This window comes from Hemicordylus capensis, chromosome 1 (genome assembly GCF_027244095.1).
Source record: "Hemicordylus capensis ecotype Gifberg chromosome 1, rHemCap1.1.pri, whole genome shotgun sequence".
Taxonomy (NCBI): Eukaryota; Metazoa; Chordata; class Lepidosauria; order Squamata; family Cordylidae; genus Hemicordylus; species Hemicordylus capensis.
The window spans coordinates 407,663,040-407,680,323 of record NC_069657.1 but is presented as its reverse complement, the minus strand read 5'-3'; the positions used below and the strand labels follow the sequence as shown (position 1 = coordinate 407,680,323).

Genomic DNA, 17,284 nt, shown 5'->3' with positions numbered 1-17,284 from the left:
TTTAGACAGTCTATGATGTCTACAGCTTTTGCATACTGCAGGCAATGATTATGGTATAATCATTTCTGCACAATCAACACAGCTGTTTTTAGTGGCTGGGGACTGGTATATGAAACCTCTTACTCATCCAGAATTGGGCTAGGTGGTCTTTTAGACACTCCAGCCCTCTTATATAGCAATAGCACCTACATTTATATACTACTCTATAGCCGAAGCTCTCTAAGCAGTTTACAATGATTTAGCATATTGCCCCCAACATTCTGGGTACTCATTTTACCGACCTCGGAAGGATGGAAGGCTGAGTCAACCTTGAGCCCCTGGTCAGGATCAAACTTGTAACCTTCTGGTTACAGGGCAGCAGTTTTACCACTGCGCCACCAGGGGCTCATATATTGTGTTTCATGTTATGGTATTCGAAATCCTTCATCTCTGCTAATTTTCAAGGGAAGGTTAACGCACATAGAGAACCTAGGGCATAGTCTGAAGGCATACAGTTCACCTACCTTGCTGAAGCTAAGCAAATCTTGTTCTGGCAACTGCCCGGATGGGTGATCACCTGGGAACTCCATGTATGCTGCCTTGAGTTTCACAATGGAAGAAAGACGGGATATAATTAAAGCCCTAGTCATTTTTTTTTTAAAAAAACACTCTATTCTTTTCAGGAAAGAATAGCTAAAAGCCATGGATCTCAGTGTGGTTTCTGCACTCCTGGCATTGTTATGTCCATGTATACTCTGCTTCGCAACCACCCTGAGCCTAAAATGGAGGAGATAGAAGATGCTTTCCAAGGTAAAGTTTTTTCTTATTGCCCTGTAATATTTATGGCTTTATTTCCAACTATCTACATAATAAAGCTGATTGTTTTAAAGCAACTGACTGGCTTGAAATGAAAGCCTCTTTCATACATGTGGAATTTGGAAAAATGAACTGTACGGTGCAAAATGGTCAAATGAGAATTCTGCTTGCTGAAGGCAGCTTCCAGAGATAGTCAATAGTCAGTTAATATAATAGTCAGTTAATATAATAATAGTCAGATAGTCAATAGATAGCTACTTCTGACTCTGACCAGTATCCATTCCAAATGTAGACACCCCATATGATACTTGGACTAGGTGGTGCTGAATCTAAGATCTGGAATCACTCCTCGAAGGTTACCCTGAGTGCATTGCAAAAACATGGAAAACTGCCTTTCCCCTGACATTAGATAAGCAATATGATGAGATAAATCATGCTGTGTTAAGAACGTAAGAACAGCCCTGCTGGATCAGGCCCATGACCCATCTAGTCTAGCATCGTGTTTCATACAGTGGCCCACCAGATGCCACTGGGAGCCTAGAGGCAGGAGTTGAGGGCCCTCTCTACTAGTCCTCTGACCAGTAGCCGTTGATAGACCTCTCCTCCATGAAGGTATCCAAACTCCTCTTAAAAACATTGAGGTTGTTGGCTATCACCACATCTTGTTGCAGAGAATTCCACAAGTTGATTATGCATTGTGTAAAACTACGAATATGTGGAAAATATGTGGAATTCAACTTGAGAATTCCACAAGTTGATTATGCATTCCCCCGCCCCGTTCATGGTGCTGGGCATCTTTGATATAAATGTCAGAAAGGTATATATCAAAGCCTCTGTATCTGTTTGGATCTATTTGGCATTATGCGGACCTTTCTAGAGCTCCAGGAGTATTTAGTTTATCCAGCAAAAATATCTTCTGTGGATAAATAGGAGTGTTTTATCAGTCTACTTCTAGATATGGGTCCTCGTTCCATCAGCTCAGTATGTGAATCTTGGGCAACTCTTTGTCTCTCAACCTCAGTTCTCCATCTGAAAAACTTAAACTTTAAAAAGTCACCTTGTAGATATATTATGAGCCAGAATCAGATGAGGAGTGTAACATTTTTTAAAGGCTGTTCACATGACTGTGTGCGTGGCGGGGGGGTGTGTGTGAAGGCAGGGTTCAACCTACCTTTCTCCAGACAACTGCTCCCAGAGGTACACCTAGGTAATTTTGGAGTTTGGACTTAAAGGCCTTTGGAGCCCCTCCCCCCGCAAGTTAAGCTTCATTTTTCACACATAGAATATTGAGGGCACAAACCACACCACCCAAGACAGATTAAAGAGGATTTTGGGGGCCCCAGGGAGTGTGGAGGCCCTGGACTTTGGCCCCAAAGTCTAGAGGTAAGAGCACCTTTGACTGCTCTGAGCCCCTGTAGCATGCAAGATGTGCACCCACACAACCAGCACTGCTGGGAGCAGCACAGATGTCTATTCCTGCTGTTCCTGGCAACGAGGCTAAACAGAGGCTGGGACTCATTGTCCTGACCTCCAAGAATCCCACAGTGCACAGCGTGCTGAGTGTAGTGCACTGGGGGATTCCTCCAGGGGACAGGCACTCTAGGCTCCCGTCTCTCTGTCCTGGGAGCCAAGTTAAGGGCCTGTTTGTGCCTTTAGCCACGGCATTGGCATTGGGTTTAGCACCACAGCACTGCTGGGATTCATGCAGATCCTGGCAGTTCTCACAGGCAGCCAAGCCTGGGCCTGGCTGCTCAGGAGAACAGCCTCTTTCTGTAGTAAAGTACAGTATACCAAATCATTATTTTGTGATTTGACACATGCAGTCAAGGAAGAAGTCTGCTTCCTCAGATTATATTTAAAAGGTGTTCTGAATTTTAGTTTACATTTCAGTGGTTAAAGGAACATATGATCCAGCCCTGCTGGATCAGGCCCGAGGCCTATCTAGTCCAGCATCCTGTTTCACACAGTGGCCCACCAGAAGGCTCTGGGAACACCACAGGCAAGAGGTGAGGGCACACCCTCTCTCCTGCTGTTGCTCCCCTGCAACTGGCATTGAGAGGCATCTTGTGTTAAGTGAAAAGGGTTTTTACAGTGGCTGACATCCAAACAAATCCTCTGTTGATACACTAGGGGTTTCTTTTGCACATGGGGAGGAGCGAGTTTAGACAATTTCCCTTTCTCTGTGGCTGCTTGTGTCTCCCAAAGCCATGTCCTTAGGAGTTGGAGAACCTTCAGGGATGTAGTTTTTAGAAGCATAGGTTGCTGCAGAGGGAAAGGAGGGTCACTGAAAATTGACCAAAAAAACCCCACCCTCCTCCCTCACTCAATAGAAGAACCTGGCACATCTGCAGTTGGTAAATCTGGATATCAACTAACCAGTGAATGCTGTGTTCATAAAGGTTTGGAAAGCTGGCACCTTCCAGTTAGTTGGAGCAGAGAAAGAGTTTGGAGCCAATCTGAGTTTGAATTAAAGCCAAATGAAATGTGCTCAGTTTCCTAATGTTTTTTTTAAAAACCTGAAATGGAGCTGTGGGGAGCTGTGCAGATGGAGCAGTAGGGTGGAAGGAAAAGAGAGGTGCTTAACCATTTCTTCTCAGGATGTCTTTTCCCTACCAAACCCAGCTCCCCCAGTTTCTTTCCCACTGACAGTCGGGGTGGGGAGGATACAGAGTCTCCTCATGGTGACCCTACTGAGTATGGGTTCTTTTTAAAACAAGCAACAAGTCCCCCCCCCCCCCGCCTTAATTTGACCTTACTAAATGAATTGGATCTCACACCCTCCCATAACAAAAGAAATTTCAACAAGAACTGTAACAAAAGAAATTTCCCCCACAGAATCCTTGTAAGCATCAGAATAAAAGGCAAAATAAAATGAATTACCAAAGCAGGAAATGCTTTTGGAAAGGACTCTTGGGAGGCACTTAGTTCAGCTGCAGTTTGGTAGCATTACTTGGGGATTTGTAGCTTTGGTGGGGTGCCTTTTGTGACTGAAGTCCCATTTTCCAAAGCTGTGCAGAGCCTTAGTGAGACTCACTGTCTGACATCCCAGCTATTGAAGTGGAAATTCTATGTGAGAATTCTATGTTCTTATGCTGATGGGTTTGACTAATGAAGCCCTGGCACTTTTGTGCCCCCCCCGCCAACTTCATCAACTGCCCCTTCTCTTGAAAGTGCTCTATGCTACGGGGGGTGGGGGATCTCCCTGAAGGCCATGCCACCATGTTGCTGGGTGGCACAGAGGCCTCTGGTGAAAGGAGAAGTTGTTGAAATCCACTCCTATGCAAGTGCAGCCAGTGTTGTGTTAGTCTGGAACCCAGCAGCATCACCGCCACTTCTCATGGAGCATTCATGCTTTATTGGTCAGGATGTCAGCCATTATTTGTTGCCAAATTCCCTTTTGGAATGTGAAGTCTGGTGTCTCCCATATTGTGGAAATTAAGTGCTGGTAATTACTTCCAAAGCCCCAAAGGGCTTAGGACTGGGTTACCTGGGAGAGCGCCTCCTTCTACATGATCCCCTTCTCCTTCTACATGTTCATTAAGATCATCAACAGAGGTCTGTCTCCGTATACTGCCAGCTCGTCTGGCGGTGATTTGGTAGCTGGCCTTCTCTGCTGTCGCTCCTGGGCTGTGGAATGCGCTCCCCATAGACATTTGTGGTTTAACATTTTTACCAGCCATCAAAAGAGCCCTTAAGGCACAATTTTTTAGCCAGGGTAATTTAGTAATTTCTGAGATTTAAATTTGTAAATGTTGATAGGATTTTTTAATTGCTGTAACTTTTTAAAATTGCTGTAACTATCTATAATAACAGCAACAACGTTGATAATAAAATTCAGCCATCCCAGGTCCTTGGGAAGGACTCGATGTCTGGATAAAACAAACCAGTCAATAACACCTGTCTGACTGTGTAAATAAATAAATAATAATAATAATATATATTCTGCGACGATACCTATAACAACAGCAACAACATTGACAATGAAATTGAGCCATCCCAGGTCCTTGGGAAGGACTTGCTGTCTGGATAAAACAAACCAGTCAATAACACCTGTCTGACTGTGTAAATAATACTACTACTACTAATTATTATTATTTAATTTCTATACCACCAGACTCCAAAGGCTCTAGGCGGTTCACAAAAATAAACACAATAACAAAATAAAATAAACTGTTAAAAAAATTTAAAACATTCAGAGATTCCTAAAAGCCTGGCTTAAAAATGTGTCTTAGGGGCTCTTTTAAAAGCTGGTAAAGATGTTAAATATTATTTTATTTATTACTAAATCATAGCCAAAATCAAAAGCAGTTTCCTTCTCCAGTAGTGGCTCCAGAAAAATATATATCTGTGTTGGTAGGGGGGAACAGAAGGGGCAAAGCCAATTTTAGATGAGGGGTAAACTTTGTCCTTCATATTAAGATTTCTGGAAGAAAAGTAATGGCATAGTTTACACTAATGCTCTTAGCCAAAATATACTTTTTCTGAAGAAAGTCCTGTTGGTTTTGAATAATGGAGTTTATTTTCAAGTACACATGTGTACAATTGCAATGATATTTTGATATTCAGTTTTAATTCAGCAATGGGTCCAGCAAAGAGGTGGGTAGGTGGAGAGATGTCTGCCTCCTCCCCACTTGGGACCTATGCACTTCTCCTATGTCCTGACTCTTAACTTTTGTACCTTGGTTTTTCAATGCAGGAAATCTGTGCCGCTGTACAGGATACAGGCCCATTCTAGAAGGCTACAGGACTTTTGCAAGGGTAAGGAGTTAGACCGTATGCCTTTAAAAGAGTTTGTGGTGCAGTTAGGTTTTTGGTAACTGACACTGTTTATACTTCTAAAATGGGAACAAGGGAATCCATTTTCAAAACTTCTTCCCCCACTCCTAAACTTCCCTCCCTGACAAGCCTTAAGGCAGTCTAGGATATTGCCACCAATGTGTTAAACTTTGCAGTATTTATTCATTTATTTTAAAAGTATACCCCATTTTTCTTTGTAAAATTCAAGGTGGCTTCCAGCACAGATTAACACAATAAAAGGGCAATCATAAAAATAAAATAACATATTAAATAACCCGAATCAACTAATAAAACATCACAGGGACAATAAAACTAGTAGTACAAATCTCTCGGAGTACTGGAAGGCTTGTTGGATCAGCCAAGCTTTAGTAAGCTGCCAGAACATTAAAAGAGAAGATGCCAGCTGAATTCCTCATGGGAAAGAGTTTCAGAGGGTGGGGGCTACCACAGAGAAAGCTCTGTCCTATGTGACTACCAAATGTGCAACAGATGTAAGCAGGCCTCTCTTGAGGCTCTGTTGAGATGGGCAGATTCATGTGAGAGTCGGTGGTCCCCTGGTGTGACAGTCAATAGTTCTAACAGTCTTAATATTTATTCATTATTTATTTTTTATTTATTACATTTATAAACTGCCCCAGCCAAAGGCTCTGGGTGGTGTACAACAAATTTAAAAAGACCTAAAAATACACATGATTTAAAACACAGTTCTAAAAACAATATAAAAACAATTAAAAAACCATTTAAAAAACCATTTAAAACTAATTAAAATATTTATAAAAACCATTTACAAACTTTGGAAGGCCAGGCCAAACAAGCAGGTTTTTAGGGCTCTCTTAAAGGCTGACAGTGAGCCTAAATTGCAGTTTTCTGCCGAGAGTGGATTCCATAGACTAGGAGCAGCTACATCAAAGGCCCGGTTCCAAGTTGCCACCAGACGTACCAGTGGCAACTGGAGACGGACCTCTCCAGATGACCTCAACGAGCGATGGGGATCATACCAAAGAAGGTGCTCTCTAAGGTAACCTGAACCCAAGACTTTCAGAGCTTTAAAGGTAATAACCAGCCAGTGCAACTGTTTTAAAACAGGCATAATATGGTCTCTCTGGATTACCCCAGAGACCAATCTGGCTGCCGCATTTTGAACTAACGGAAGTTTCCGAACTACGTACAAAGGCAGCCCCACGTAGAGCACATTGCAGTAGTCGAGCCTGGAGGTTACCAGCTGATGCACCACTGTTTTGCATTGCAGTATGGAGGGGACTTGATCAGTGTTCCCTCTAAGGCATGTGCATGTGTGTGCACTCACAGGTTTTTAAAATGTCCACTAAGCTAATTTTAGATCCTGCTCAGGTGGAATCAGGAAGGCCCCATTCTGAATGCATGGGCGCACACACTGCCTTGATACTGCCGCCCAGAACAAAATTCATTCTGAATGAAAAAAATTAGAGAGAACACTGGACTTGATCCAATGTCTGGTGTTTCTAGAACAGACCTAGGGCACAATTTCCTGGGAAAGTCTGCTGCAAACTCCTTGAAATGAATGGTAGATTTGCAAGAATGCTGTGCTCTTGAGCAAGCTTCATTCATTTTTGTGGGGCTTGTGCTCGAAAACCTCCTGGAAGATTGACAATATATTGACAAACCACTTTCAAATCAGTGTTTCCTTCATTGACTATTGTTACAACTTAACATCAAGTTAACTTAACTACTGTTACAACTGAACAGTGAGGCGCTTCACACGATTACTGTGAAGCGCTTCGATGAGGTCTGCCAGTGGTCAGCCGGTGGCGGCTGCGGGGATCGGAGGCCACCCGGCCCCCGAAAGTCCCAGGATGCCCCATGTGAGTGCACAGGGCATTCTGTGGGGACCCTTGAGCCTCCCAGTCGCGGGTCTACTCATGTGTCGCCAAGCACTGCGGCGAAACACAAGCAATAAAATGAGGTTAACGGAGAGCTCTCTCCCTTAACCTCATTTAAGGGAAGGGTGAATTAGGCGGGCTAGCTGCCTGGGAACCACTGGGCTTGCCCACGAGCCCGGTGGTTCCCACGATCGGTCGAAAGCGGACTAGGCTCCCTTAGCCCACTTTCTACCGATCGTGAGAATAGTTTCAATCTTTTGTATCCACCAATTTGTAAAATGGTATGATTAACACATAGTTAGCTTTTTTCCTGGAAAATGTGTGAAGTTAATGTAACTTTGTTGAAAATATTTTACTTTTTTTTTTGCCTAGGACCGGGGTTGTTGTGGGGGGAAAGTTAATGGTCTAGGTTGCTGCATGACCGGAAAGGAAAATAATGTGGTAAGTTCCATAACGATGTTGGCCTTTAAACCCTACGTCTTCAAGAGAAAATTAGTCTTAATGATCTACCTTGATTTACTCTGAGGGTAATTTGCATATTGATGTTGAAAACTTATGTTATTTTTACACCAATATAAGTGCCATGGGTTTCTCCAAAGAATCCTAAGAACTGTAGCTTGCTGAAAATGCTGAGAATTCTCTCTTGAAGATCTCTACCCCATCCACAGCCCCTTGCAGATACAATTCTTAGGCTTCTCTGTGGAGAGGAAATGGCTATTATACCAGATTAATCTGCAGAGTGTAGATCTGCTCTGAGATAACTGTGCAGGTTCCAGAAAGTAGTATGTCACCTCTCAGGAATTTAGCATTGGAATCTCAGGGACAGCCAGCATGGTATAGTGGTTAGGGTGCTGGACGAGGACTGTGGAGACCTGAGTTCAAATCTTTATTCCGTCGTGAAGCTCATATTTATTCATTCGTTAAGCTTGGGCTAGTCAATTTCTTTCAGCCTAAACTACCTCACAGGGTTGTTGTGAGGATAAAATGGGAGGGAGAAACATATATGCTGCTCTGAACTGCTTAGAAAAAGGGAAAGGTATAAATACAATAAATAAACACACTATTACTACATTATCCATGTATAACAGCTCATTTACTGTAGGTGGTTGCATCATGTGAGCAGTGCAATGCCCAAGGAAGATACTTGCAGAAACCTTGTGACTCTTTTGGGAAAGGGGGTGATGAATTATACAAACCATTATTCTGATTTTCCTGGAGCCTTCTCTTTAAAATACTCAAAGTCCTAAGTTCAGGAACAGATCACAAACTAACTAGCGATTAAATTTTAATCAGAAGACTCCTTGTTTGAGAGAGGCCAAAGGGCAACATGTAGGTGTATTAAAATAATTCGCTATTCTGAATTTTCTTAGAAAAACAGTTCTCTGTTGTGCTTCAGATTTAATAGTTACATCTTAACCTGGGAGAAACAGGAATTTCCTGGGAACATTCAGAGAAGAACATTCAGATTCATAATGTATTTCCCTCCAGAGAATGCTCTAAGAAGAGTATACTATGCAGTTCCATTGCTGAAGCTAAGTAGTCTTGTCCCTGGATAAAAGACATCATCAGGCCGGTTTGGATAATACCTCACTTTCTTCTATTTGCTTACAGTTCCTAAGCCAACAAGGTTTCCTATGGGCTAATTCAGACAATATGGCCCAATTGCACAATGAGACATGTGTGCTCACATCATATCCTACCCACTCCTGGCAGGTGGGCCCCTTGCTGCATAATCACGTGAGGGTAGATAATCTGAAGCTCCCCTTATAGTGTGATGTCAATACTTAAAACAACAACAACACACAAACACACACAAACACATCAGAAGATCCACTGAGCAAGCTCCCACATTATGTCTAGTTTGGCCGTTAGACTGTAAGAATAATTAGATGCAGCTCTTTCAAAAATGTGGATGTTTACGATTTTTAGAAATCCTAGAATATTTTCAAAGTGCTAATGTATCAATGGGAACAGGATTGAAAAAGGAAGTTTGATACAAAATAAATGCATAATGCTAGAAAGATATATTCAAGGCTTCCATACAAATGCTGTGTAAAATAGGCTTCTTTGTTTTTAAGGTTGGCATTTATTCATATAATTTGATGCCAGAGTAATATAAATGTCTAAATACTTTATAAATGATGCTCCTGCACTTGCCCACCAAATATTAGATTACTCTTATTTAACTCTTTCTTCTCAACTGTCTTTGAGAATTACAGTAGGAATAATTAATGTTAGTTCATCTAAAAGTAAGACAAATTTCATGACAGTAACTGAGAAAATATTACTTCTGTCCTCCATCCCACCCCTCTTAGGATCAGAAGTGCTGTGGGGGGAAAGCCAATGGATCAGGCTGTTGCATGAATGAAAAAGAATACAACACAGTAAGGATATTTCTCTCTCTTCATTTGTTCCTTGTTCTGTTTTAGAATTCAGAATTTAGAGGATCAAGCCAGGATCAAGTAAAGCATTGATTAGGCTATATTGAACATGAGCCAGCAATGTGACACAGCAGCTAATAAAGTTAATGCATCCTAGGCTGCATTACAAAAACATGGTGTCCCAATCATGGGAAGTAATAATGTGACTCTATTCTGTGCTGGTCAGACCTCCCTGGGAGTACTGGCTCAGATATAGAGACAGACTACTGATGTAGGTGTGCAATGGAGAGCCCATGCAAACTTGGCAAAGAGGCACCTTTTACCGTGGTGATTCTCTTTATTTAACAGGGGGAGAGTAACTGGCCCTATCCACCCCCAGCACAGTACTTCCAGTGATTGTTGTTGGTGTCTGTCTTATGTTTCTTTTAGATTGTGAGCCCTTTGGGGACAGGGATCCTTATTTACTTACTTACTTACTTACTTACTTATTATTTCTCTATGTAAACCGTCCTGAGCCATTTTTGGAAGGACGGTATAGAAATTGAATTATTATTTCTTGTTTACAGTCAGACAGGTGTTATTGACTGCTTTGTTTTATCCAGACATCGAGTCTTTCCCAAGGACCTGGGATGGCTGAGTTTTATTGTCAATTGTTATAGATATCGTCGCAGAATATAGGCTGTTCCCAGTAAAGCTGCTTTTTGTAATTGGCTGATGGTGATTTCTGTGACCCCTATGGTGTTGAGGTGCTCTTCAAGGTCTTTTGGAACTGCACCCAGGGCGCCAATTACCACTGGGATTATTTTGGTCTTTTTCTGCCACAGCCTTTCAATTTCAATTTGTAGATCTTTGTATTTGGTGATTTTTTTCTTTTTCTTCTATTCTGCTATCCCCTGGTATTGCTATGTCGATTATTTTAACTTGTTTTTCTTTCTTCTTGACTAAAGTTATATCTGGTGTATTGTGTGGCAGATGTTTGTCTGTTTGTAGTCGGAAGTCTCATAATATTTTTGCATCTTCATTTTCTACCACTTTTTCAATTTTATGGTCCCACCAGTTTTTGGCTACAGGTGGCTTGTATTTTTTGCAGATGTTCCAGTGTATCATCCCTGCTACCTTGTCATGCCTTTGTTTGTAGTCAGTCTGTGGGATCTTTTTACAACAGCTGATGAGGTGGTCCACTGTTTTATCTGCTTCTTTACAAAGGCAGCACTTGCTGTTTGTTGTGGATTTTTCGACTTTTGCTCTTATTGCATTTGTTCTTAGTGCCTGTTCTTGCACAGCCAGTATTAAACCCTCTGTTTCTTTCTTCAAGTAACTATTCTTAAGCCATTGCCAGGTCATGGTGATGTCTGATTTTCCAGTTATATTGTGCAAATATTGACCATGCAGGGGCTTATTTTTCCATTTTTCTGCTTGGTTCTTGACTTGTTCTTTCTTGTAGGCCTGCTTTGTTTGATTGGTGTTGAATAGTTTCTCGTTCTTGACCATTTGAAATGCATCTTCTTCACTGTCCTTGATATATTCTTCAAGGCCTCTTTTCTCCTCCTCTACTGTTTGATGGACTTGCAGCATTCCTCTTCCACCTGAGCTGCGAGGGAGGTATAGCCTATCGACATCCCTGTGGGGGTGCAGGACATGATTGATGGTCATTATTTTCCTGGTCTTACAATCCAGCATCTCTAGCTCTGCCTGGGTCCAGTCTATTATTCCTGCAGTGTATCTGATAACAGGTATAGCCCAGGTGTTTATGTCTTGTATGGAGTTCCCGCAATTGAGTTTGGACTTGAGGATTTTTCTAACTCTCCTGATGTATTCACTTCCAATTTTTCTTTTAACTTCAGTCTGTGCGATGTTATCAGCCTGGAGAATGCCCAAGTATTTGTAATGTTCTTTCTCTTCCAGGTTCTTGATCTTGCTTCCATTGGGCAGTTCTATTCCTTCTGTTTTTCTTATTATCCCTCTGTTCATTACTAATGCAGCACACTTGTCTAGTCCAAACTCCATTGCTATATCGCTACTGAATATACAGACAGTGTTTAGCAGTCATTCGATTTCTGACTGGGACTTTCCATACAACTTCAGATCATCCATGTACAGCAGATGGTTGATTTTACTTGATGTTTTAGATGTTTGGTATCCGAGGCCTGTTTTGTTTAGTATTTGTGAAAGTGGGGTCATGGCGATTACAAACAACAGAGGGGATAGTGAGTCCCCTTGGAAAATGCCTCTTCTAATGCTAATCTGTCCAAGTGTCTCGCCATTGATTGTTAACTGTGTACGCCACATGCTCATTGCTTTTTTAAATAAATACAGTGGTCCCTCTACTTACGAAATTAATCCGTTCCAAATGCACATTTGTAAGTCGAAAAATTTGTAAGTCGAAAAGCGGTTTCCCATAGGAATGCATTGGGAACGGATTAATGCGTTCCGGAGCCTAGAAAAAAGACCCAGACCCCAAGTAAGGCTTGCAAACTGCACAGGAACATTTCTTTTCAAGAATAAACAGGCAGTAAACAGGCAGGCAAGTCGAGGAAACCCCATCTAAAAATTTGTAAGTCGAGGAAACCCCATCTAAAAATTTGTAAGTCGAGGAAACCCCATCTAAAAATTTGTAAGTCGAGGAAACCCCATCTAAAACCGGATCTAAAACTGCCGTTTGTAACTTGAAAAATACTTATGTCGAGTAGTTTGTAAGTCGAGGGACCACTGTATCTGAATGTTTTTGCGGACACCAGTTGTTTCTAAACATTTTAGTATCCTTGTGTGAGGCAATGAATCGAAGGCTTTCTTGTAGTCAATCCATGCAACACTTAGATTTGTTTTTCTTCTCTTGCAGTTTTCTAAAATCATTTTGTCAATCAGCAGCTGGTCTTTTGTGCCTCTGGTGTTGGGGCAATTTCCTTTCTGTTCAACTGGAAGCTCTTTGTTAGTTAATAAGTGTTGCATCACTTCATCTGCTATTATTCCAGTTAATAATTTGAACATGGTTGGCAGGCAGGTTATCGGTCTATAATTACTTGGAACTGCACATTTTGCTGGGTCTTTCATGATGAGATGAGTTTTCCCAGTTGTTAGCCATTGTTCAATATCACCTCCTTGCAAAATGTGATTGAACTGTTTTGATAGTTGTTTATGAAGGCTTGTTAGGTGTTTAAGCCAAAAGCCATGCAGTTCATCGTCGCCTGGCGCAGTCCAATTTTTAATTTTCTTTGCTCTTTCACTTATTAATTCTGGTGTTATTAGATCTTGCATTTGTTGGTTACATTTTTTGACCTCTTTCATCCAGCCTGCTTTTTTATTATAATTATAATTTTATTATAATTATGGATTGTCCCATAATTTCCCCCAGAATTGCACTGTTTCTTCTTGATTTGGTGTTTCTAGGTTTCTTGCAGTTTCTCCTTCTATACTTTGGTAGAAACATCTCTGATTCAACTGGAATTGGATATTCTGCCTGTGTTGTGTGATTCTGGCTTTATACCTGCTAATCTTCTTTGACACTGTTGTTATTTTCTGCTTTATTATTTCCAGGACTTCTCTAATTTTCCGTGAATCTAGGTGGTATTTTTGGTTCAGATACTGTTTGGTATTTTCATTCTTCAGCTTCTTGTCTTTCATATCTTTCAATTTACTAGCATCTGATCTAAGCCTGTAGATTTTATTTTCTAATCTAATCTTCCATTTAGGTGATGTACTGCTTTCTTTTTTTACAGGTCCACTGATCTTATATCCGAGCTCTTGTGTTGTTATTGTTGCTGCACTGTACATTAGTTGGTTTGTTTCTTGCAAATTATTGGTGGTTATTTCTGCAAGTGCAGCATTGACATCTTTGAATACCTGAGCAAGTTGTTTTTTGGCAACTGTTTTTAGAGCTGGAAGTCGAACCGTGGTGGTTGTTTGGTTCATGTGCTCAGTTATTTTTTGTTTTAGTTCTTGTTGCTTTTCTGTTAAATGTCATTTGGGTTTTTGAGGTGAAGGCAAAGGGGAGGTTGCCTGGTTTTGATTTTGAAACAGTTCAGTAACAGTGGCATCCTCGATTTCCAACACCTCCTTCAGCTGTGCCTGAGCAACTTCTTCAATTGGTGGTAATTCTTCTTCCATATCTTGAGCCTGTGTTGCTCTTTGCAGTTCTTCCAGCTCAACTCCTGTGAATACTTTATTTCTTATTATGTATCTTCTCTGGTCTGCTAGCCTTTGTTCTGTTATTTCTGTATCTGGATGCTTCTCTTTCCAAATTTGGTACATTCTTTTTAAATAACCTCTTCTAGTTGGACTAGACTTGTAATAGCAGATCATTATTGCCTTGTTGGCATTTTTCGTATATTTTTTTCGGTTAAGCGACGTTTCTTCCAGTAACCTTGCAGTCTCCAGCCCTGGTTGCTCAACTGAAGATCCTGAGTCCTGTTGCCCACTTGCCATCAGATGTCCAGGGACTATAGCACCTGGCGTGGTCCTTGTTGACCCGGGCAACGACCGATCTGGTATAGATTTATTAAAGTTACATCTCACCGTATTGTTGATAGGAGAGGCGCTCTTTGTCTGGCTCCTCTGGTGAGACCTGTCCAGTATGGTTGGACCTCTGGCATAGCTCTCACCTTCCTCAGAGCACACAAGCCCCACAACCACGCCAAGGTAGTGCCTCACTGGGGGTATGATGATGATGATGATGATGAAGATGATGATGATGTGCCCCTGCTTCAGCAGACTTCTCCACTGCATGAGGGGCAACATTCATCAAGTTCTGAGCATGAGTTCAGCTCATGTTCTGTGCTTGCTTCAGTACTCTGAATCTGAGCCACTTTGTCCAGTTCTGGTCCCTACATTTGAAGGACTTTGTAAAACTGAAATGGGTTCAAGGAGGGTAACAAAGATGATTCAGGGTCTGGAAACCATCCTAAGAGGAATGGTTGAAGAAGCTGTGCATGTTCAGCCTGGAGAAGAGACTATCCAAATGGAAACATGATAGCCACCATCAAGTGTCTGAAGGGCTCTCACACAGAAGAGAGAGCAGATCTGATCTCTGTTGCTCCCAAGGGCAGGACTAGAGCAATGGGTTGAAATTATAAGGGAGTCAATTTAGGCTGGGCATTAGGAAGAATTTCCTAACTACGAGCTGTTTGATAGTGGAACAGTCTGCCTTGTGCAATGGTGGGCTCATCTTCACAGGGGTGGAGCTATAATTGGGTGGACATGTTCAGATCACACAAGTCAATCATCTCCTGGGAGCCACTGCCTGGCTTGCCCCTCCACCCTCCCCAAACTCCTGCCAGTCTTATTCCTAGCTGGCTTGATTGCTGATTCTTCATTCTCTAGAAAACACACAGCTGGTGCTTCATTGCCAGCTGGGAAATGAGCTCCAGAAGGCCACATGGGGCCCTTCTGGGTGCTGGCCATGCCTCCTGCATGTAATATCCCATGAAGGGCTGCCGGACAGAGGGGCAGACACAAGCCCACCCTCCCCTAGCTACACACCTGCTTGTCACTAGAGGTTTTCAGAGCCTGGGCAGGTATTTGTCAGGGACGCTGCAGCAGTTTTCTGAACTGAGCCGGGGTTGGATTAGAAGACATCCAAGTTCTCTTCCAATTCTAAGATTCTATTCTTTTTATCTGTCTCTTGCGATGCAACTCCTAGCAGTCCCTAAAAGGGAGACTCCATGAGCTTCCTGCGTGAGTGGCAGGCAGCAAGATTCTTGGAGGCTGTCAGGTTAGTGGCTGAAGCAGAGAACAAGCCAACTCCTGATTATGTCACAGTATGATACTTGGGAGAGGGGAAACGCCAATTCACTGGTGGCTATATATAACAGCAGCTTTGAATCACTGAGAAGGAGCTCTGGGGAAGACTGAGGATGAACTGAGCCTCATCCTGGCTGTGTTGAGAGTGCTGGCTGGGAGTCAGCAAGCCTTGTCCCTGTCTCTTAAGGCAAATCTCAGTTGTTCTAAGACAAGGTCCTTGGAGGTCCTCTTTGGACCATGGTAGTGCTCCTACTTTGGTGGTACTTTGGACAAATAGGTATTCCATTCATCCATTCCCTGTGGAATATATTTACATGTTCTTTATTACTTAAACAAATATTGCACTTGATTAAGCTCCTAATAGCACTTAGGAAAATGCCCATTCCAATAAAATAAGTATGCGCATGAGTGTTCTACTATTCATCAGTTTTCTGCCTTAGGCAAACTATATTTGGGGGGAAGGGGAAAGATATGAAAGAAAAATTGACAACCATGATAAATCTTCTTTAGTAGTGAAAAGAGCCCTAACCAATGGCAATTTGTCTCCTGTAGGCATTGATCTCCACAACCCTGTTCAACCCATCTGAGTTCATTCCCTTAGACGCTACACAGGAGCCTATATTTCCACCAGAGTTATTGGTAAGTATATTATTTTTCCACAGCAGTTAAATAAGGTTTCGAGGCACCCCTCTTCCTCCCTCCCTCCCTCCCTCCCTTCCATGTAAGATTCCAGCCTCCTTGCTGACTCCTGCACATAGACTTCTGCACATAGGCTTCCGAGCGCGTGCGCTCGGAACTTCCGGCCACTTCCGGCCGAGGGGGCAAACGGGGCGGCAAGGAGGAACGCTGCCGCCCCGAGGGGCTTCAAATTCGGAGAGCGCAGGCGGGGGAAACGCGGCGGGGTGTGTGTGAGTACACTCTCCTCCGCCCTTAAAGCCCTACCCCCGCCGGTGCCGAATCACCGAATCTGCCCCGACACCCGAAACGTTTCGGGCACAAGCCTACTAGCTACTGAGCCAGCCTCTTTGCATGCCAGCACGGTGGTGCATGCATGGTCTCCCACTCACCTGTTGTTTTCTATGTACAAACATGTATATGCCACTTTTCTACAGAAGATTTTGCAGTGGTTTTCAAAGACAAATAATAAGATGTTCCCCTGTCCCCATAGGCTTCACAGTCTAAAAAAAGAATTGCAAGGCAACACCAGCAGCACCCTGGAGGAAAGCTATGCTGGGGTTCGATAGGGCCAGTTGTTCTCCCCATGAAAAGAGATTCACTACTTTTAAAAGGTGCCTTTTTACTTAGCTAATAGGGGTAACTGCTAGCTGAGGAAAGTTAGTTAGCTAACTGCTAACTTCTCATTGCCGCCGCCACCACCACATGAAGGAAGCAAGCTGCACCTGTCTGGTCCACCTACTTGTACTCCTGAGTCATGTGGCTCTGCAACCTGCCACTGAAGCAGACCCTTCCCTCTGGCTTCTCCATTGGATGGATGGTCAGTAGGAAGGGGAAGGAGACAGAGGAAGAGAGGCTGCTCAGGAGAACAAAGTGTTCTAAGTGAAGAAAATGTTCCAGTGGCTCCCCCAGATCTTTGGACACCACAACCCATGTAAAAACAGTTGTTTGGTCCCCAGAATAGACTCAATTCCTCCTAATGAAAAAAGAAAAGTCATTTGCTCCCCAAAATAGTCATATGTCCTCCATAAATGTTCCTAG

General features: G+C 42.6%; 1 protein-coding gene across 4 annotated transcripts in view; it reads left to right on the top strand.

The window, feature by feature from the left end:
* XDH (xanthine dehydrogenase) overlaps window positions 1-17,284 on the top strand; it is a 107,721-nt gene that overhangs the window by 25,561 nt on the left and 64,876 nt on the right. For all 4 annotated transcript variants that reach the window (XM_053306911.1, XM_053306904.1, XM_053306895.1 and 1 more), the window contains exons 5-9: window positions 663-789; window positions 5,492-5,553; window positions 7,824-7,892; window positions 9,767-9,835; window positions 16,121-16,207. In XM_053306911.1, coding sequence (XP_053162886.1) covers window positions 663-789; window positions 5,492-5,553; window positions 7,824-7,892; window positions 9,767-9,835; window positions 16,121-16,207 — 414 coding nt within the window. The remainder of the gene's footprint in view (window positions 1-662; window positions 790-5,491; window positions 5,554-7,823; window positions 7,893-9,766; window positions 9,836-16,120; window positions 16,208-17,284) is intronic.